The sequence below is a fragment of the Mixophyes fleayi genome, chromosome 1, assembly GCF_038048845.1.
Source record: "Mixophyes fleayi isolate aMixFle1 chromosome 1, aMixFle1.hap1, whole genome shotgun sequence".
NCBI classification, from domain to species: domain Eukaryota; kingdom Metazoa; phylum Chordata; class Amphibia; order Anura; family Limnodynastidae; genus Mixophyes; species Mixophyes fleayi.
Genome location: NC_134402.1, coordinates 337,762,037 through 337,785,037, shown reverse-complemented (window position 1 = coordinate 337,785,037; position 23,001 = coordinate 337,762,037). Strand labels below are relative to the sequence as shown.

Sequence of the window (23,001 nt, the reverse complement as noted above, 5' to 3'; positions counted from 1 at the left end):
TTTTTATTTTGATATGGATAATGACTTCCATTTATTTATGTATATTGTAGCAGTGTCTGATCAGCTTGTTTCACTTGTAATATAGGGAGAAGCATAGCGCATTGGATGAGGACTCGCACTCTTCAGCCGGGATGATGCCGGGCCCCGGGAATTTCATTCCTTCCTCCTCTGGTCCAGGTCTGACATCTCCACCTTACACAGCCACTCCGATTGACCACGATTACATCAAATGTAACCCCCCCCGTCATCAGGCCACACCGGACGGTACAGTCCCCCCTTCTCAATACCACCAGCGCCGGGCAAAGCTCTGATTGCTGGGGAGGTGTGCTTAGGGGAACATCTGTCCATCACCCACAGCTCTGGCTGGCACATTGGGTGACAGGGAATAAATGCTGCTCACTAACCTACGCCTCATCCCCCTCTGCTGGAAGTATCTATGTCAGGTCTTTCGTGAGGGCTTCTATTGCTTCACAAGCCAAACCCAAACGGGACTTGTATATTAATATATATAAAAAATTTAGTAGGTTGTCATAAACATTTTATAGCTCAAACAATAATTGTGGTTGTTTGATAAAAAAAAAAAAAAAAAAAAAAAAAAAATCACACACACACACACACACTCTCCTCCTTTACAAAAATATTTACTACGACCTCAGTCGTAGTAAGATAGTAGACAGCCTATGTAAGTTGGATGCCTGCATCAGGGACATTTGTTGTGACATGTGGCACGTCTACAGATCTATCAACTTATCAAGATATTTCTTTTTACTTTGTCCACGTTTTCATCATAATAGTACCTGTTGTAGTTTCATACATTTCATATTCTGTGTTTCCTAAGGTGGACTCTGTCCCGTTTGGAGGAGGCTCTCATTCTCCTGAATGCCCCTTTTCCTTCTGGCTGGTGGGGGGAGATGCATGCTGACGGATTGGATTGTCCTCTTGCTTGGCCCAGTACAATCAGTGCTCTTCATCGTCTGCAAAATGCCAGATCTTAGAGTTTACGAACATTCCTAAAGTGCCTATGACAGATGTCTTTTTCAGACACTGTAAAATATCAGATGCATTCCTTATCTGACTCATTCAGTGTGTTCTGAAAGTCTCCGGTCCTTATTCAATAGATTTCCAGACACCAAAATCCCCTAAACAATGTATTGAAAAGCTCAGGCCATCTATGTTATGGATCTCTGTCCCTAATAAGCCTAGCACTGATGGATTTTCCAGAGTGCAGGTGGTCAATCATGGAAAGGCACCACCACACAATGTACTCATGGAATTTGTGCACCTGCAGACTTGGCCTCTGTTATTCCACTATGCCTGAGTATATTGCAATGCGTCTGTCTCAGAGGGATCCACTGCTTCTCCTTACCTGTTCTTTGCCTCCCCGCTTTTACCTGCTGCTTCTAAGCTTCGTCTTGTTGTTCTGAGTGGTACAAGAAAAATACATTTAATTGTGACATCTGCCTGGTTGCAAATCAAATAGCATGTAGACTGTAAATGTAGTAGCTCTTGGTGTGTTTCTTAGAATTTTTCACAAATATTTACGCAGTATCTGTTTTTTACATAGCTAAACATGTAACAGAATTTATAAAGAATTGATTGCTGAAACTGTATATAAAGTGGATTTGTGTTTGTAGTGGAAGCCGATAATTAATTCTACAGCCTGTACAATTATTCCTTATAATGTGCTCATTTGACACAGCTGGATCATACTTAATACATAAAGATCGGTACTCTCCAGTGTCACGTCTATGTAGTACACTGATCCGGATGGATTAAAAGATCAGTCAATAGGATCAGTGGTGGTGGTTCAGTACTAATATAATATATTCCTAACTAAACAAAATAAATAAATAAAATATATCATCATCATCACCATTTATTTGTATAGCGCCACCACCAATATACCGCAGCACTGTACACAGAATATTTGTCATTCAAATCAGTCCTGCCCCATTGGAGCTTACAGTCTAAGTTCTATAACACACACAGACTAGAGTTCGTTTTGGCAGCCTTCTAGTATGTATTCGGAGTGTGGGAGGAACTGGAGGAAGGCCCTGTTCTGGAGTTGAACTCATGACCCCAGCTCTAATCACTGTGCCACGGTGCTGCCACATGATGGAATACTTTCAGTGCCCACATTTACCATCTCCAATTGTCAGTGCTGGTCTCAGTTAGCCAAAAATATGAAAATTCATCCAGCATTGAAAGGCATTTTGTATCATTCACAAAATTTGTATGTCGCACTTTTTATCCCAAAAACAAAACTTCTAATGTTTATTGTACATAACCCTGTTCAGTAGCAGACTGGTTCATACTGTACTGCTACAGGCCACTTCGGCTCAAACTAGTCAAATATATGTCTTGTGTCAAGTCATGAAATAATTTGGCTACACATATGCCAGACCAAAGTGCGCACACAAGTTCTTTAGGGTTTTGGGCCCCATGTACTGATTCAGTTATCTGGCGATCACATTTTTGGACCTGTCCTTTTAAATCTTGATTTAATGGGGCAGATCTAATAGTTTTAGATCCACATAAGTGGCAATGTAGTGATAATTTGATTGCCATTGAATTGCTACAACTGAATCACCACATGTAAAGCCTGCTTTAAAGATTTGCTACTGATTTGTTTTCACTTAGTGTAGAGGGAGGAAGACTGATGATAATAAAATACACTCGCAAGTCATACCTCTCAATTAACTTAGTTTTCACAGCCTGAACCTTTTGCATCTCTGATTGCTATTAAGTCTTTAATATAAAGCAAAAAAAGTAGGTTTAGGTTTGATTGTCCTTGAAATTGACAAATTCTCCATAACAAAACTTTGATAATAATTTGAAAGACATGTTACCTTGTAAGATTTTTTTACAGATTTGCTGTTATGTTGTGCAGTCATTATTAGACCAATAGCTTTAAAAAGGTACTTACCTGGAACAGCATAACGTTGGCAGTGCATATTGTCAGATATGAAGAGTAAGAAATGCCCATGCCAATATTATAAGATTTGTAGTCTGTAAAATCATGAATTCAAACTCAAGAGACATGCTAAATTTACTTTATTACAGTGTAAAAATAAATTGGTAAATTGAAATCATGTCGCAAACAAAAAATATAATTGCATGATTTAGTTTATTGCCACGTTATGTGGCATTTAATAAGTTTCTTTAGTTGCATGTGATTTTACTTTATTTAACTTGTGTTTTTCCTCATATGTCAAAAATAAAAAAAATAAGGGTTGTATTTCTGTTTTCACAAACCACAGGACTACATATTATTTCACTCAATTCATCTAACAATCTATGTCCTATGTCTATCTAGGTCTATTACTAATGCTGGATCTAATAATTCTCTGTACCTACTGTAAGTGAAAATGGTTAATTATGTGCTATTGGAGAACGGCAGGTGATGTTGAAAGGCTGTATGTTGAATTGTCGTTACCTGTAATTTGCTCTTGTGGCTTAATGTTAAATGCTTGCTGGTGGAGGGTATTTGGTAATTTGGTGATTTCACTCATCGCTTGTTTTACCCCTCTTAGAACGCAGTCAGGACAGTATGGCAGTCGTCTTGTCAGACTCTAGCTCAACGCAGGACACATTCACTGAACCAGCCAGCTCCCAGGACAGCACCAAGAGACTGTATTTGGAGAAGAGGTCCAACTTCTCTCACACAGCAGCACATTACAGAGATGGCCAAGCAGCAGCAGATGATAGGGGTAAGCAAGTAGATCAAACATTCATAACAAGCCAGAGTCAAAAAAATGTTACGCATAAATACAAATGAGGTCATTTGTTAGTTATTTTAACGGACTCTCTCATGGCCAGGTGCCTTTACAAATGGGCATCATATTATGCATTCAATGACAGCTAGTTTATATACAACTGGGATAGGTATGTTGATCAGTTTGCACCATACAGTGGTGCTAGAAAGTTTGTGAACCCTTTAGAATTTTCTGTATTTCTGCATAAATAAGATCTTAAATGTGTTCAGATCTTCATCTAAGCCATACAAAGAGATACAGGGAACCCAATAAATCAAATGGCACACAAAAGGATATACTTTCTCTTGCACATACAGTTGGGGAACACTGCTCAACTTGCAGTATAGAGGGCGCTGTGAGAGTAATAGCGATAAAAACTTATCTACCTTGCTCCCCTCCACTCTTTGCCTCCTTCAGCCGTAAGCTCTGTTTTTTTAATAGTGCATAATGAGTAAGGCACATTTCTATATCCTCCGTTAGGGGACACCGGGGACATTGGGGTATAGATTAGGGACAGGGCGAACTGACACTTTAAACTTCTGTTTACTAAACCCTAGCTCCTCCCCCTCTATACCCCACTTTCTATAAACCTCAGTTTAGTTTAAGTGCCTGGCGAACGGGATGCGTCTGGGCTGATTAGCAGTCCACTTCTGTTATTTTTGTTCGGTATATGTTTGTTTTTTTATTTTTTTTTCCTCTGTGCCTGAGAGCCACCAGCTCTGTGAGCTAACATGCAGCTGTCAATCACCACTCCCCTGCACTTGCCGGCTGTTGGCTCCGATGTGATGGGTCCGCATCGGTGGACAGGTGCAGTGATTCTCCCCCGTGGCCTGCAGGATTAAATATAAATACTCCTTTGCTTACTGGCCTGGGGTCACAGGGTGCAGGAGTTTGCTGTGTGCAGCGCGCAGCACAGATGGCTGTGTGCTGTCTGGAGGGGGGGATCAGAGGTGCCCTGTAGGTGTAGGTGTATCTTTTGCCCGCCCTCTCTCCCAACGTTCTGATGCCCTCCTAGGAGCCGGACACAGTCGTTGCAGGTTGTGTCCGTCCTCCTATTCTGACAGCCAAAAGACTGCAGACACTGTGTGAGGAAGGATGACAGCAGGTAGGTGAACTCTCTCCTAGCACAGTGCTGGGAGAGGGGGGGGGGAAGTCAGGCTGCCTCTTACTAGGGGCAGTCATTAAAAAACTAAGATAGTGAGCCCTGCTAGGCACTGGATTGGTTGAGGGGGTTGTCCTGTTGGACGCTTGCCAATCCAGTGCTGGGCACTGGGGGAGAGGTGTGTTCCTGTATTGCACATCCTCCTTGGTGGTCTCTCACTCCTTCTGTGTGCAGACACAAGAATAGACAGCCATTTTATAGCTCCAGCTTCTCCCCTTTTCTGGACAACAAGGGAGGGAGCGCAAACACCATATAAATTCAAATATGAACGTGTATATTGGTAAAATGTACATAGCTCTTTTCTGAACACATAAAGGGAGGCATCAGGCAAAAAATTAAAAGCCGCTGAGGCAGATGGTGACATACCCTAACGCTGTCCCTAAAAAACTGAAGCAATCCGCTGTAGAGACAAACTGTAGGTTCCAATACGACAGTACATGGTGGAACGCATGTGGACCGCAAACCGGAAGTGGATGGATCGCGGTCAGAGACAAAAAAGGGGTTGTGCAAATGTGCAACCTACGCGTTTCATCCGCTAAGCGAACTTTTTCAAGGATGGGCTTGTTAACAAAAATGAGGCTATAAGTACACTCAAATGCCTTCAAAGATAATAACTTTTAGAACATGTCTTATCCAATCAATAGGTGGCGATATTTCCTACAATTCATTGTAGAAACTATTGAAAGTAAAAATGAAAAAATATATATATATATATATATATATATATATATATATATATATATATATATATATATATATATATATATATATATATATATATATATATATATATACAAAATAAAAACAAATTTTAATAAAAAGATGCAATTTCAAAAATTCAGTTTAGAAAAGAGCGAAGTTCAAAGTCGAGATTGAGACCATAAGGCGCAAGAGTTTTGAGTTGAAATATCCATTTGGATTCTTCTTGTGAGGTATATTTAGTGAAATCTCCTCCTCTCCAATTTTGTTTGACTCTTTGTAACGATTTCCTTTCAGTAGTTTCTACAATGAATTGTAGGAAATATTGCCGCCTATTGATTGGATAAGACACATGTTCTTATATTAATAAAGTTTTTTTTTATCTTTGAAGGCTTTTGAGAGTACTTATAGTCTCATTTTTGTTAACAAGCCCATCCTTGAAAAAGTCCACTTAGCGGATGAAACGCGTAGGCTAACACATTTGCACAATCCCTTTTTTGTCTCTGACCGCGATCCATCCACTTCCAGTTTGCGGTCCACATGCGTTCCACCATCGGAGTGTACTGTCGTGTTGGAACCTACAGTTTGTGTCTACAGCGGATTGCTTTGGTTTTTTAGGGACAGCATTAGAGTAAGTCACCATCTGCCTCAACAGCTTTTCATTTTTTGCCTGATGCCTCCCTTCATGTGTTCAGAAAAGAGCTATAAACATTTTACCAATATACACGTTCATATGTGAATTTATATGATGGTTGCGCTCCCACCCTTGTTGTCTATTTATCATTTCTAAGGAAGCAGCATTTTTACCTCTCAATTATAGAAAGCGCTTACTATTAGCTATATGTTTGTTCTCCCCTTTTCTGTCCTGAGTCCTGTAAGGTAAAGGGTTAGGGGTTGTTGTTTTCCAGAGTTTTGTCTTTTACTCTGTGGGGCTATTTGGCTGTATTGCAGGCTCACTTTCTGTTTTAGATTTGTTTGCTGCTTGTCATCTATACTGTGTTTTGTTTATTACACTGTTTGCTGTGTGTTTTGTCCCATCTGTTAACATGTCAGATAAGGGAAAATCCATGCGTGTTAAGGCTGGTGTTACTTCTATGTTGAGTTTCACCTGTGCTGCCTGTAATGTTAAGTTACCATGGGGACAGTCAGGCGCACAAGCTCTTTGCGCAGCCTGTCGGTCTTCAGAGAGCACACCGTGTGAAACAGCTGCAGCTTTTTCAGATACGGCAGAACCTGCCTTGGCTCGGTCTCTTTCTAATACGGTGGCTGAACTAGCTCAGTTGGTGCAGTCACAGGCTGTGGCTGTTCCATCTTCTAATTCCGCTTCCACTTTAGCGAATGACATTAGTTCTGGTTCACTATGTCAGGGTTTGCCTGTTTGTACCCCGGCGGAGTCTGTAGAACCAGCTTGGGTACAGGGACTTGCATCCTCTGTACAAAGTTTGGTTTCGATTTCTTCCTCTTTAAAGAGGATGTTGCATTCTGCTGCACCGTCTTCCTCTCGTAAGTGTAAGAGGGTGGCGGCACCCCTTCTGGGAAATGAGTCAGATTTTGACTGTTGTTCCCAGGAGGAGGGTGAATTAGCGGTGGATTCTGACATGGATGCTCCTTCGGTGGTGGATGAGGTGCATTCTAATAGTCAGTGTTAAGGAGTTAATACAGGCTGTGCGTCAGGTACTTGATTTTCCTGAGGAAGAGGTTCCTGACACTGAAGAGGCTTCTCTTTTTGCGTGCCAGAAAAAAATCTTTCTTTCCCCGCTTCTTCCCAATTGGAAGATTTGTTGTCTGAGACTTGGGCTTCCCCAGATAGGAAGTACCAAGTATCTCGGAGACTGCAGTCTTATCTTTTTCCTCCTGAAATTCTTGCTAAATGGGAGACGCCGCCACGTGTGGATGCTGTTGTTGCAAGATTAGCCAAAGTAACTACTTTTCCTCTTCCTAACGCAGCCACTCTTAAGGATGTTACAGACCGTAAGGTTGAGGCCGTCCTGAAGTCCATTTTCGTGGCAGCAGGTGCCTCTTTGAGGCCTGCCTTTGCATCTGCGTGGGTGAACAAGGCAGTAGAACGCTGGTCAGAACAGCTGTCTGAAGGTTTGTTGGCAGGCAGGCTGTCCTCTGAACTTCTTCGATTAGTGGGGCAAATTCAGAGGGCTACAAATTATTTAGGAGAGGTGGCTATGGACGCGTGATTGATTGTGGCACGTATTTCTGCCTCTGCGGTTTCGTCTCGTTGGACTCTCTGGCTTAAGTCCTGGGAGGTTGGTGTAGAGTCTAAAAAGGCTCTTGAGACCATACCTTTTTCTGGGAGTGTTTTGTTTGGACCTCAGCTTGACTACATTATCAGTCAAGCAACAGGAGGAAAGAGCACTTTTCTCCCTGTTAATGCTCCTAGTCAAAGAATGTTCAGATTACGGTCCTTTCGGTCCTCAGGCAGGTTTCGGGGTCAATATTCCTCGGGCCAATCTTCTAGGGGCCAGTCATCTGCCCCCAGGGGTGGTTTGCAGTGTGGGCGCCAGGCCTGGTCTGCTAGACGTCCAGCAGCGAAGCCTGCAGACAAGCAGTTCGCATAACAGGCATTTTGCTTCTCTGCTGGCATCAGTGGTGGGTGCCCATCTTCTCTTGTTCATGGATCGGTGGTTTCAGGCTACCACCGATGTCTAGGCTCGGGGTGTGGTGGACCGGGGATACAAGATCAATCTGCTCGGTCTTAGTCCCAGGTGGGTCTTTGCCACAGGGCTTCCCACTTGTCCACGAAAACGATTGGCTTTACGAGAAGTGATCCAATCTCTCCTCTCTTCCGGAGTGATTATTCCGGTGCCAGATTCTCAGAGGATTTGGGTTTTTATTCCAACCTTTTTCTCGTGCCAAAACCAGACGGCTCTTTCAGACCCATTCTGAATCTGAAATCATTGAACACTCAGGTCAGAGTGCCCAGGTTCAAGATGGAATCTTTGCGCTCGGAACAGGGAGAATTCATGGTGGCTCTAGACATCAAGGATGCTTATCTGGAAGGGTCATTAGTCCCTCTTGAGGTTTGCGGTCCCATCAGAGCACTTCCAATTTCAGGCTCTTCCCTTTGCTCTGGCCATGGCCCCGCATGTGTTCACCAAGATCATGGCAGTCATGGCTGTTCTGCTAAAGTCCAAAGGGATTGCAATCCTCCCTTACCTGGACGATCTTCTTTTAACGGCAGATTCCCTAGAGGTGCCTCAGTAGCATATCCAAGTAGTGATCCAGACTCTAGAATCTCACAGTTGGATTTTCAACTTCAAAAAGTCCAAGTTGATCCCATATACCAGCGGATGATCTTTTTGGGTCTTGTATTCGACACCCAACAACGACGGGTGTTCTTACCTCAGAGGCAAGATTCTAGCCTTGCAGAAGATGATGAAATCTCTGGCGGCAAAAAAGCCCACTGTGCATTTCGGCATGAGAGTCATGGGCAAGATGGTTTTGACTTTGCTCAGTTTCATGCACGGCAGTTCCAGTTGGAACTTCTATCTCAATGGAACAAATCCCATATGAATCTGGCAGCCCAGGTATTCTGACTTGTCTCTGCAAGAGCGTCAGTTGCTTCTTTGGTTTTTGAACAAACAAAATATCTGCAAGTGATGCCAAATCTCAGTTTAGAATCGGACCTTGATCACAACAGATGCCAGCCTTCGAGGTTAGGGGGCTGTCTGTCTACACGCTCGTTTGGACTCCGAAATATTCCAAGCTTCCAACCAATGTCTTGGAACTGCAAGCAGTGTTTCATGCTCTTATTAGCGCACAACGCTTGCTGCAGGGAAGGCCAGTAAAGATTCAGTCAGACAATGCAACGGCGGTGGCATACCTCAATCTTCAGGTCGGTGCCATGCGGGGGAGACACAACATTTTTTCAGTGGGCTGAGGCTCATGTTCCAGCGCTCATGGCCATCTTTATTCCCAGATTAGAAAATTGGGAAGCAGGCAGACTCTGTTCACCCTGTCCCTACACTATACCTCAATGTCCCCGGTGTCCCCCAATGGACTAAGAGAAACGGATTTTACGTAAGTACAAAAATCCCGTTTTTTTTTTGTCTAGTCTTAATTTTTACTTTAAAATAGGTTTATTTTTAGCCTCATCAATGCTGCGCTCATACTGTGACATAAGCTGGCAGCACTTTATTGCTGCCCTCCCTGAAGTAGGTTGAGCTCCTGGTAAAAGGGGTTACCTGAAACTAAAATAATGTCCAGGAACCCAGCTCCTGTCCAGGGCAGTGTGAATTCGGGCCGCTGCTGCAGCACCAGTCTCCCCTTGCGCAGTGGATATGGTGCTGCCGGCGGTCTAAGCCCGCATCTGTTCCAGTGACCCTGCTGAGGACACAGACAGCGACTGGACATGCAGATAGCAGGGGCAAGTATACTGGTAGGGAACCGTTATCGCCGCTCCCACCAGTTTTTCTGTATACAGGCACCATTTTGTGAAGCTGATGGAGGAGCTTCATTGTAGGTGTGTCCTTCATTGTTTCCAGGGCTTTTCTAACGGTTTTTCTAACTGACATTCCCCATTACAGCTCTCTGTCAGTCTTTAGTGCCTGCACAGATAACCCTGGGGGATAATCATTAGATATATTTATATATATTTAGTTTATATGCATACACATTTGTTTGACAGTGCTTTCTGATAATGACTGTTACTTTCTCTGTTGCATATTTTATTGTTCTGTACTACATTCTCTTGTCATAAGTGAAGTACACTGGGTTCCTGCATAGGTCACTACACACTAATATATTCACATAATTAGTGGTATTACCTCACATAACATACATAGATTGTGTTTACTGTAGATTACACTCTGTGTTGGACGGTTTTATGCAGTGCGCTTGTTCTGCTGTTTTTGTCTTTCTGTATCTATTCATCATGTCAGAAAGAGGGACAAGTTCAGTGGCGTATTTCACCTGTTCCAGGTGCCTAACCAACATCCCTGGTAAACAATCAGACCTGGATGGTCTCTGCACAACCTGTGATGTTGAGGACCTGGGTCAGCGTTCGTCTGGGGACGCCGCTAATGTGGTGTTACTGGTCTGGACTAGTGTACTGGCACAGTCTATTGCGGATGCATGTTCTGAAACAGTAGGTGCTGATGTTTTGTTTTACCCTTTCTCAGGGAACACAGTCTACAGATGCCCTTCCTTCGGGACAGACCTCGCAAGGACATTTAGACACCTCAGGAAAACCCCGAAAACCTGCCTGGGTGCATAATCTAGAAAGATCGGTCCAGGGTTTGGGCAGGGTATCTTCCCCTCTTGAGAAAATGTTGCAGCCATCTGCTGGTAGACAGGGTAAACATCTGTCCCAGTCCCATATTGAAGACGTAGGGGACTCTGATACAGAGCCATCCCTTCGGGAGGATAGTGGCATTCTAAAAGAATCTGATACTGAGGAATTGTCTGCCTGGGAGGAGTATTCCTCCCGTAGGCTGGGGGTGGAAGATCTGTTCATGACAGTCAGACATACTCTTAATATCACTGAAGTTGAACAGGCAGCACCACAGGGTTCCCTGTTTAAACGTATAAAGAAAAGAGCAGTGTCTTTTCTATCCTCTACTGAATAGTCAGAAATCTGACAGGAGACCAGGCTGAAACCAGATAACGTTTTGGTATCTGAAACCAGCTATAGCTTGTATTATCCCTTTCTAGAACAGGAGGTTGCGTCATGGGAGACACACATTAGTGTGGATGCTCTCATCACGCATTTGGCTAAGGCAACCAATATTCCACTTCCTAGTGCTACAAATTTGAAAGACAACACAGACAGGAGATGTGAGGGGTTTTTAAAACTCTATTATTTAGTGTCTGGTGCTTCCCTCCGCCCTATTATGGCAGCAGCATGGGTGATTAAAGCCGTGAAAAAATGGGCCCTCACACTTTGTGATGGGCTCCAGTTTGCTATGGCCAGTTCTGAATTATCCCCACGAACAGCTCACATTAAGGATGCTGAATTCCTGGGGATGCAGTTTTGGACGCATGTCAGGGTTTACCCAAGACTTCCTCATTAATGGTGGCAGCCAGATGCACCCTCTGGCTTGGATCTTGGGAGGTGTATGCTGAATCCAAGAAAGCTCTGGAGGCCCTGCCTTATGATGGTTCCTGCTTATTTGGACCACCTTTGCAAAAGTTCATCTCCCAGGCCACGGGAGGTAAGAGTTCATTTCTGCCAGTGGCCGTTCCAAAAATAAAGGGCAAAAGTTTTTGCTCCATTCATTTTTTGGGGGAAAATGGGTTGCCTCATCGAGGAGTCAGACGTCTGCCCTGTAGGGGGCAGCTCAGAGAGGTAGACAGGCTTGGACAGGAAGATCTCCTGGTGCCAAGCACACTGACAGGCAATCAGCATGACTACCTACACCCCCCCCTCCCACTGGGAACTTCAGTGGTGGGGGGGCTTGACTGCTAATCTTTTGGGATCAGTGATTCAGTTCTCAGTTCTACCACAGACAAATGAGTAAGGTGGATTGGATATCAAGGATGCTTATCTTCATGTTCCCATGTAGGCTGGTCACCACAGCCTCCTCCGGTTTGCGGTGGACCACTACCACTTCCATTTCAGAGTGCTCCTGTTTGGGCTGGCCACAGCACCAAAGGGTATTCATGAAGGTGATGGCAGCCATGGCTTCAAGTTTACGTCAACAAGGGGTGACAGTCTTGTCGTATCTGGGCGATCAAAGCAGGTTGCCTTCGGGATCACATGGACCTCATGGCAGAAATGTTGGTTCCTACTCAGCGCATGGTCTTCTCAGGTCTTTTGTTCGACACGAGATGCCAGAGGGTATTTCTACCTCCGGAGAAGATACAGAAGATCAAACACCAAGTAAAGGTCTGGCTGTCACTCAAGTGCATATCCATCCTTCGGTGTTTCGAGGCAGTACAGTTTGCTCAGTTCCATTCACTACCCTTCCAACGTGAAATTCTTGCCAAATGAAAGATGTCAGAGCCTCCCCTGGAAATTCAGTTTTTCCATCTCTCACCAGCGACTCGTCAGTCCTTGGTTTTGTGGTTACGGGCAGGGAATCTCCAACTGTCCCTTCTCAGTTTAGGAATGGACAATTCTGACCACAGACGCCCACCTGTTAGGCAGGCGGTGACCTTGGATCTGAAATTGCAGGGTCTCTGGACTCGGGAGGAGTCAAGGTTGCACATCAGTGTTCTCAAGTTAAGGGCAGTGTACAATGCTCTGGTCCAGGCGCAGCTCAGACTGCGGAGCAGAGCTATTTGAATTCAGTCAGGCAACGCCACAACGTTGGCGTATATTTATCAGCAGGAGAGAACAAAGAGTTCCCTGGCCATGAGAGTAACTGCTAAGATCACGACCGGAACAGCAGGTTCCTGTTATTTCAGCGGTCTTTATACTGGGGTGGACAATTGGGCAGCCAGTTTACCTGATCGGCATGCCATACACCCGGGGCAATGGTCCCTACATCCTGAAGAGTTCACCCAGGTTGTTCAGTGGTGGGGTCAGCCACAGATCGGCATGATTGCCTCTCAGCTGAACCACAAGGTGGACAGGTATTGTGGCAGAACGAGAGACACTCAAGCGTTTTTGGTGGACACCATGACGGTGCTCTGGAGGTTCAGTCTAGTATATCTATTTCCTCCTATTCCAACATTGACTCGAATCTTGAGAAAGATCAGATTCAAAAGGGTTGCAGTAATTTTTCTGGCACCAAAATGGCCGAGAAGATATTGGTCCACAGATCTTCTCGCCACGAGTATTTCTCCTCTTTGGCGTTTTCTTCTCAGGGAAGATCTTCTCAGCCAGGGTCCGTTTTTCCATCAGGACCTAACACTGCCAGCTTTGATGGCTTGGTGGTTGAATTTTTGATCATCGTCTGGATGACCCTTCTGTCTAAAAATCAAAGCTCGGAAATTTGCATCTTCTAGGATTTACCGTATATGGAAAGCATATATCTGTTGGTGTGAGACGAAACGTGTACCGAATGCTTCCTTCTGGTTGGCTAGGGTGCTAGAATTCCTACAGGATGGTTTGGATAAAGGACTACTTTTGACATCCCTGATGGTTCAGGTTTCAGCTTTGTCGATTTATTTCCAAAGGAGGCTGGCCCTTCTGCCAGATGTTTAGACATTTGTTTCAGGGGGTTCTTCATGTTCAACCACCTTATTTACCTTTGATGGCTCCATGGGACCTGAACTTGGTGTTAACGGCTTTACAGAAGCTCACCATGTGGATTGTACAGTTCAGTTAGAAAGACTGACGCTCTCTTAGTGTTGTATGATGCTTGTAAGCATGGCTGGCCAGCCACTAAACAAGCAATAGCTAGATGGATTACGGCAATTATTAGTCAGGCTTATCTGTCGGATGGCCTCTTGGCTCATTCTACCAGGTCAGTTGGCGCCACTTGGGCGGCGCGAGCAGTTGTGTAGAGTGGCTACCTGGTCTTCTGTTCATACGTTTAGCAGGTCTTACCTCTTTCACATTTTTGCATCCAATGACACAGGTTTTGCACGTAAAGTGTTACGTGCAGCTCAGTCTGAGCGTACCCACCCCTAGGGTCAGCTTTCTAAAGTCCCCAAGGTGAGCAAGTGGGGGAAACTGTGCTTCCACCCTGTTGTTGTTCTGACAGTTCTTTTGAGTGTTCTGTTAGTTTTGTTTTGTCCTCTCTTGCAGCTTTGTTAAATAAACTGAGAGCTTCTGGCTGGAGGGGGCATAGAGGGGAGGGGAGCAGGCTAAACAAGTTGTTAGTGCCATTACTTCCACAGCATCCTTTATACCCCAAGGTGAGTAGTGTCCCCCAACTGTGTTAAGAGAAAGAGATTTTACGTTAAGTACAAAAATCTTGTTTTTGCATTCATTTAAATTAAATTTCTTTGTCTGAATAAATATGTTGACCTATCCTTTCAGTAACTGGTGTGACCCACTGAGCAGCAATGACTTAAATCAAACATTTACAGTCATCACTGATCAGTCCTGCACATTGTTTTGGAAGAAATTTTGCCCATTCCTCTTTACAGAACTACTTCAACTCATGGATGCTGGTGGGCTTTATTGTATGAACACTCCACTTTAGGTTCTGCCATAACATTTTGATTGGATTAAGGTCTGGGCTTTGAATCGGCCATTCCAAAATGCAAAGTGTTTTCTGCTTCAACTATTTTTGTGTAGACTGATTTGTGTGTTTAGTGTTGTCTTGCTGCAAGACCCACCTTTTGTTGAACTTTAGATCATGGACTGACATTCTCCTGTAGAATTTAGTGGTTGAATCCAGAATTCATAGTTACATCGGTGATGGCAAGCTGTCTTGATCCCCTGGCAGCAAAACAACCCCAAACCATGATTCTGCCACCATCGTGATGAGGTTGAGATGTGGTTCCTATGTTAGAAAGCATTGTTTGGTTTTCTCCAAATATAAATTTCTCATTTAAGCCAAAAAGGTTTATTTTAGACTCATCCGTCCACAGAACATTCTTTCAGAAAACTTCTGACTTATCCAGGTAGTTTTTAGCACATTTTAAACGGGCAGCAATGTTCTTCTTGGAGATAAGTGGCTTCCTCCTTGCTATTCTCCCATGCACACTATTCTTGTTCATTGTTAAATAAATCATAAATTCTGACATGAGCCAGTGCAAGAAAAGGCTACAATCCTTTAATGTTACACTGGGGTTTTCTTTGATCGCTGGAATATTATATGCCTTGCGTCTGGAGTGATTTTTTATCTCAATTTGTACACTATTTGACTGACCGTTGATTGGTGATGTCAACTTTTTGTAACTTTTTCCAACCTGATGAGCATCTGATGTCCTCCGAACTATCCATTGATCGGGGGATGCACTCACAAACCTGTGTGGTGAAGGCCGGTCTTTGGTAGTGAAGAGTCAGGTTTATTTTTTTTAAATATGACAGGGCCATCCAAACACACACCTGATTGTGATCCCATTGATTGACACTCCTAATTATCCAGTTATTGAACTGATAATCCTTGAGGTCCACGTACGTTTTCCAAAATGTAATGATGGATCATATTGATTAATAAATGAATGTAAAATATATCCTTTTGTGCGTTCGTTGATTTATTAGGCTCTCTTTTACCAATTCTAAAGGGTTCACAATGTTTATAGTGCTTTCTAGGACCACTGAAGATCCAGCAGTTGAATCGTGAGATGCATCTGCTGCCTATGCTTCAAGCACAAACTGATCACTATCAGAGAATATTCCTGTATGCCCCCCTTTATGAGGATTATACAGATATATGCAAACATTTGAAAGAAGAGTGATGATAAATGTTTCTCGTGTGCTACACATTTGCAGGGAAAGCAGAAGAGCAGATAGAACAACCAGACACCCCAAGCTCAGCGGACATAAGAGGAGCCCCAGAAGTACAGATCTCTCCTACCTACACCACACATGTTAGGGCATTGTCACACCCTGTACCTCTCGGAGACCCCAGAAAGAAACCTGAAGCTACTGTGGAGGTATCGGAGTACCCCCAGAGTCTACCTGAAGGTTCTGAGGAGCAACGCAAAGTCTTGATTGAGCAATGCATCACTTCTTTCACGCTGTGTCTAAGCCGCTTTCCGCAGCACTACAAGAGCCTGTACAGACTGGCTTACCTATATACACAAAGCCAAACTCATCAGGTAAGATTGATGTGTAGGCCTGTATATACATCATCATAAAGAATTAAATGATCAATCCATCTTAGTTGACTTTATTTTAGGGATTATATGTGCAGAATAAATCCAAAGGTCTATTGTGTAATTATAACTCTCAATTTGCTAGATAGATTATCTAGCAAACTATGTTTCTGGCAATTACCTTTGCTGTAGCTCCTCCATCTTCGGAGAGCTAGCGGAGTCCTTCTGGCCTGGAACATTTAACCTCTAAAACGATCCTTTACCAACTTGGAACCCTTTTGCATTTCATAATACATTTCTGTGTGTTATGTGTAGTTAGAAAAGCAGATTGACTCATATGCAACTATAATCTAACCTTGCTCAATATCAAAGAGAATTTAGAGATGTTGGTGAAAGCTGCATACTTTATCTATGACTAGAATAATAGAGAAAACCTATGTATGTAGGTCTGTTGCCAGTATTACGTGTTAAATATGTTAGGTATATGTTATGTATATTTAATCTTGTTGATTAAAAACTTCAAACAAGGACTACTTAGTTCAAAACATCAGTATCCTAGTTTAATTATAGTCTATAATGTATAATATTGTTCATTTTTTATGTTAGAATCCTGGTGAATGCATTCAATCTGCAGCCACTATGAAAGTTGATCCAAATTTCATTACAATAAAGGAGTTTAAATATATAGTTCATTGTATCATGCCAAAAACAAAATCGCTGTCATCAATACACAAATCCCTATCTAATGAGAAATCATTTTAAAACCAATGTACTTGACGAAAAAAAACCTGTTTTAAATGTAAAGGTTTGTAACAAGGCATTCAAATATTATAGTAAGTTATATTGACATGTTAATTAATCATTAGGTTGGATTGATATAAAATTGTGTGACAGTTCAAGAGTGCAGATTGTTTACTACATAATTGGAAATTGACATGAAAATGCAATATCCTGGCTAATATAATTAATCATGTTATGAAGCAAAAAATAATTACAATTCAGTCAAGGAAAGAATGTAAAACTGAATATATCTTTTTTAAAAGTCTAAACAACCTACTTATATATACACGGTCAGGTCTGGCCAATTGGTTTGTCAACTGGCCAGATGTGTGGCAAGTTTGAACTTGCATATTGTAACCAAATATTTGGTAGTTTGCTGGTTGAGATGTTGTTCTGTTTTAGGTGTGTTTGTATTCTTGTATTCAATCTACTGATGTCTTCAAGTTTGAAGTGGACAGGAACAGAACAACCAGTAGCCAATCGGCTCATTGGAACATTGAATGTACAGATTGAATTGGAACAGAGCCCGATTGAGACCCAATAGGGCACTAGGCAACATACTGGTTTGAGACCCCTCGCCCTCTTCTGATTGTCACTACACACACACATAAAAACAGGTTATAGTAATCTGGACCCCTCAGTGCCCATTGGGCCCAAATATTAATTATGACAAAGCAGGATGTGTCATGATGTGAGAAGGGGAAGGCAGATAGGCAGGATGCCAAAGACTAAGAGATAGTGGTAGAAGCAGGGTCCCCAGAAGCAGCAGTGATCTGAGGCTCCTTTGAAACTGGTGCAGAAAGATTGTATTGTGAAACTCACCTCAGTGAAACAGAGTTCATACATACAGGTTGTTTTAAAATATCATTCCATTGTCAGAGGACATTATCGATGAAGTAGACAATGCTATATCACTAAGTGAAAGTACAGTTTTATGAATTATGTTAGAAAAAGGTCAAATTCACTTATTTTGATATACCTGATTTGCTTTATATGTATACCGGTAGTGCAAAGAAGTCTTTTATATATCAGTTCACCAAAGATCTCTGATTAGAGCTTAAATTAGTTGCCAAGACAAGAATTGAAATATATATTTTTGTAATTAAAACTGCAATCCTTATTACAGGTTAATGTTTAACTGACCTGGTCTTTCACTTTATTAAAGCCCCGGGAACTTGACACTGTTCCTTCATTTCTGTAATATAGCACCCGTATATCAGTGCTTTTCTACAGTATATAGGGGTGTTGCATTGTAGACCGGTAATAAGCAGCAAGGTCAGAGCTTCTGTTAGTCCTCACACCTATTTTCACCTGCTATTTTTCAATGACAAATAAGCAACGTTTGAAGGTACTATAATACAGAACTGTTTGTGTGCAGTTCCCGAGGCTCCACTGCCGAGAAGGAGCAGGTCAGTGAAAAACCACTAACCGAGATTGGTGCTGTGGTCTGACTGTTTGGATGCTCCCACGTAGGCTGCAGCATGCTTGTAGTGATTCATCTTGCACATGGGATGGCAGACCCCTGACCCCTGGCACACCCCTGGGAACAGAGCTATCCTCCCACAGTCTGTCAAGCCCTGACACTGGAATTAATACAGTCACTGCCCACACATTCTAGTTACTAGCAGCTCCCGGGGAGCAATGGACAAATTCATTACTCCCCTTGCTCCTTAGCCCCTCTACATATCTCACATGAGTCGTTTTATCTTTTGGTTTGTGTTCATTTACAGACATATCAACTTGGAATGGTGCCTATGTTAGGGCTGATTTAGAGTAAAGTGATCTTGCCCTCTGTATAGATCTCTATTAATAGAGCAGTTGTCTAGCTTTATTGATCAGTACAATTCCCAAGAAGTTGTAACTGTTCCTTAGACATTTGTTTGCATGTTGTGTGATCAAACAGATGATCATGTACTATTATAAAACATTAATATTTCACCTGAGATAGCAGCAGTTTTACACTTTTATATTAATTGCTATTTTCAATGTGGCCCCACTCTGTCTGTCAATGATGGGACTAAATTGCCTTTTTCTGTAGGAATTGAATACAGCACTTTCCAATGTAAATAAACATTTTCTATTATAGGAAAGACAGAAGTCATAATAGATGGATAAAGGTGGTTTGTGTCTCATATATTATTTTTATAGCCGCTTAAAAATTACAAAAGCACCATCCAAGTATAAATAATACAAATGTTCAATGATATAATCGATAGCTGTCAATGTAAGATCATTATTTGTCCTACTTAGTTTCTTAGCTAATCTGGAATCCCACATTCCAGATATTTCAAAGGTCAAGATTGACGGAATCAACCATTTTTTTTGCATGGGGATTTGCAATTCACCTAATCTATTAAAGGCAAATCATCTTGTAAAATCCACTTTTTCAAACTTCCCTTTTCCCATTCATTTCTTTGTTCAATACATGTCAAAGGGCTTTCTGCACCCAGTGAAATGCTTTGCCTATGCAAATAAATGGAAAAACTCAGCAGAGAAAAAATGCCACTATTGCCTAAATTTGAAGTATATAGATTTTTAATATATTGTATAGTTTGGGGATGAATTAAGTCATACTTGGCTACTGTCCCAGAATGTCTGGGAGATTCCCGAATTCCAGGTAGGTTTACTGCATCTTCCCACTTCCTAGTGAAGGGGACAGAGATTTTGGACCCTCCATTACGCGATTCTCAGGGAATTATCATTTTGGGTCAACAATGGAGTGTTTCACTGAGCTCCACACCCTCCGTCCTCATACGCCCACCTACCCACTTATCTCTTGCCCTCTTAGATCTCTCAGAGGGTAATGTTTAAAAGTTGGCAAGTATGAATGAAGTTTTATTCATGGTGACAATTGTAAATATATATATATATACTGAACAGTATAACCTTTTGATAAATCTCTCCCTAAGATCCTGCCTGGACCTCTATTATTTGTAATTCATAATGCATAACACTCTAGTTCATATTGATAACTGTTTACAAAACTTTTTGGAATATATTTAGTTGAAGGTTAAAAAAGAACGATAAAATCACTTTGTCTGTAAGAACTAATCCACTGAGGCACTTTAACACTATTGGAATGAGGAAATAAGTATACCCAGGAGTCCTGATTTAGTAAAATGTTTCACCGATTTAGCTGACAGCTTGCATGTGTTTTTAGCTTAGGACATGCAGGGTTATTTCTGTGTGTGGGCTCAGTGTGGTTTGTCTGGATGTTTGCTGTACAAATGGTTTGGCCGACATACTGTACACAGTTTATTATTTGACACTGCTTTGTTTTGGTAACAGAACAACATCACCAAGCAAGCAGTGTGGACTGTGCACAGCTCCTCATTCCGAGTTGGTGGGAGGATATGGGAATACACTATGCTAAATAGAGAAACCTACAGCCAGACAAGATAAAATGAAGTAGACGGTCGAGCTCAGTAGTCTGGAAATTATTTTATTTTCAGTGAGAGAAAAAGCAGAGAATTCCAAATGACTATCGAATGTTTCTTCAATCCAAACGCCTCATTTCTGATATGTTTATAACGTGTTGTTCACTTTCCTTATCAGGGGAGACGTGGAAACTGCTGAAATCTCCCCCACTCTTGTAGAACAATTGTTACAACTGTGTTTTTGTTTTGTTGTTTTGTTTTTTTTACTATACTGACTATGTATGCAGTTTGCTTGTGTTTATACACTGATCAACAAATAGGAGTGAACAAGACCATAGGGTTGAATGTATTTTTTACATGTATTGTGGTTTTCATGTGCCAATAATAAGACGTTGTTGTAAAGAAGCTCTAACGAGACTGAGGGTATTTTCACCACTGTCTATGGAGATTAGTATGTCTGTGATTTTGTCGGGCATATTAATATGGTGTCCTTCATCCATTGTTAAAATGCACTCACCATGTAGGAAATGGTAAGAGCTGAATGCTGGATCACAATCAGTCAGAGGAAGAAATCTGATACCTGTTGATGACACTATGATCTGCTGCTAAATCTTCCCTGACTGAGCTCTGAGCCTGTGAGAGAGGAAGGGTCAATACATCATGCTGCAGTGCTTACCAGAGTAGGGACTTGGGCTTGTCATCACAATGTACTTGAATATTAAATATAGTGCAGGATTGTGGCTAAACCATGCAGTTCATTTATAGTCACTTCCAAGTTCAAATCCCTGTCAAGTAACTGATAAGTCTGTCCATGTATTTCATGTTGGCATCACATGACTGTGGAACATCTGCACATTGAGTTGTCTATCTTGTCACACATTCACCTCTTCTTTTGGCTAGTCAGAAATAGGGCTTATACATTCACTGTGCATAATGTATAGTAATGTAAATGTATGGACCTGTACAGACACATATTCTGCCATCTGTTTGCTTTGCACTATTTTCAGCATTGCCTGCCTGTTCACAAGCATTAACACTTGGTGCTTAATTCACTATACAGCAGGAAGGATATGAGAACACACTTGCAGAGTGCAAGGTTTTATAAGGTGTTTATTAACGCCTGTGTGTACAGTTCTTTAGATGTATGCTTGGTGTCCAGGGATGTCCTATTTAGTAATGCTCACCCCTACTGACTCACCTACCATGGTGTTTCAAATGTTATGAAAAAAATCTATCTATATGCTGAAAGAAGTGAAAATCTATATGCATGCACAGCATATACCCACAGCAGCATCTCCGTTGTCTCCTCAGAACTTGCAGTGGGCCAGAGACGTGTTGCTAGGCAGCAGTATCCCGTGGCAGCAGCTGAAGCACATGCCAGCACAGGGACTCTTCTTCGAGAGGAACAAGACTAATTTCTTCAATGTAAGTTGTGCTCTGGTAACTGGCTGGTCAGTGGGAAAATGGGTATATCAAATAGTCTGTATGAAAGAGTTAATAGGATACGCCAGGCTTTTTGTACCTCTGTGGGCGGAGCAGTACTGACCACAGGATGGCTGGGATGGATTTATAAAGGATAAGTCTCTGTACTGTACATTATAATGCTATTACAATCCACACAGCCCTATTGTGGTCATTGACTTGTAGTGTCCTTTATAAACTAAATATTATGCCTTTTTGTTACTATTTTTTAGATACATGCATATATTTTGGTTTTAGTATTGTGGGTAAAGTAATAAAAAAAAAAAAAAAGTGAATGAAACTAAGGGTAATTGAAATGAGGTATTAGAGGATAAAGAGAAGGAAAATTAATGTGCTTTTCAGTTTTGTCTACTGCTGAATGTCAGAAATGTACATTTTAGTGAAAATCATTATGAATAATGTTTGTTTTTTACATGTTGTAAAGACAACTAGCTAGTATTTAATAGTTTGTGCACAGAAACCATGTTACTGGGTGAGGAGGCTGTTTCATTTGCACATTTGTGGATTAACATGGACATTTTTGGAAATAATGTTTTATTTTTTTTTCCTGTTTGTAGTGTGTTTTAGGAGCCAGGTTATCAAGCTTACAGTGTTAACAAATGATCCTTGTTGACAGCAGGTTATTAGTAGTAAGATACATCCGTAAAAGTCTGCAGTCAAGCAAAATGGCTGTCAATTGCTGTATGATTTAATTTATTTTTGGTTACTTTCAAAATATGTTTATGTGCTCAGCATTCTTAGGAATGTTATACATTGGTGGACAAATGCAACAGGACAGGTTAAAGTCCTTTTTATTCTGTTTCAAATATCACTCTATGCTGATGCATGCAGGTTTATACAGCAAGGTACCATTGTGTGCAAACAGGCAGTTGTTCATTCTGGTTGACGGTAGGCTGGGGGATATGGTATATACCTAATAATCTAGTTATAAATATGTGTTTGCCTAAGCAGCAAAATAACTAAAACAAGATTTTGTCATAGTGCAAACATGAAGGTGTTTCTTACTTTGCACAGTAGTGCAGCGGTTTTTCACACCACTAACTGCCTTGAATTTAAACTGACTTCTTGATACCATTACCCACTGCGTTCTCTTGGGTGCATTTTGCATATCCTAGACGCACAAAATAAACCATGC

General features: G+C 41.8%; 1 protein-coding gene across 5 annotated transcripts in view; it reads left to right on the top strand.

The window, feature by feature from the left end:
* Positions 1 to 23,001, top strand: part of CABIN1 (calcineurin binding protein 1) — a 126,849-nt gene that overhangs the window by 69,057 nt on the left and 34,791 nt on the right. For 3 of the 5 annotated variants that reach the window (XM_075215644.1, XM_075215635.1, XM_075215654.1), the window contains exons 26-29: positions 86 to 264; positions 3,534 to 3,710; positions 15,902 to 16,230; positions 21,696 to 21,809. In XM_075215644.1, the coding sequence (XP_075071745.1) occupies positions 86 to 264; positions 3,534 to 3,710; positions 15,902 to 16,230; positions 21,696 to 21,809 (799 nt within the window). The remainder of the gene's footprint in view (positions 1 to 85; positions 265 to 3,533; positions 3,711 to 15,901; positions 16,231 to 21,695; positions 21,810 to 23,001) is intronic. The other 2 variants (XM_075215664.1, XM_075215675.1) reach the window with 1 other exon arrangement.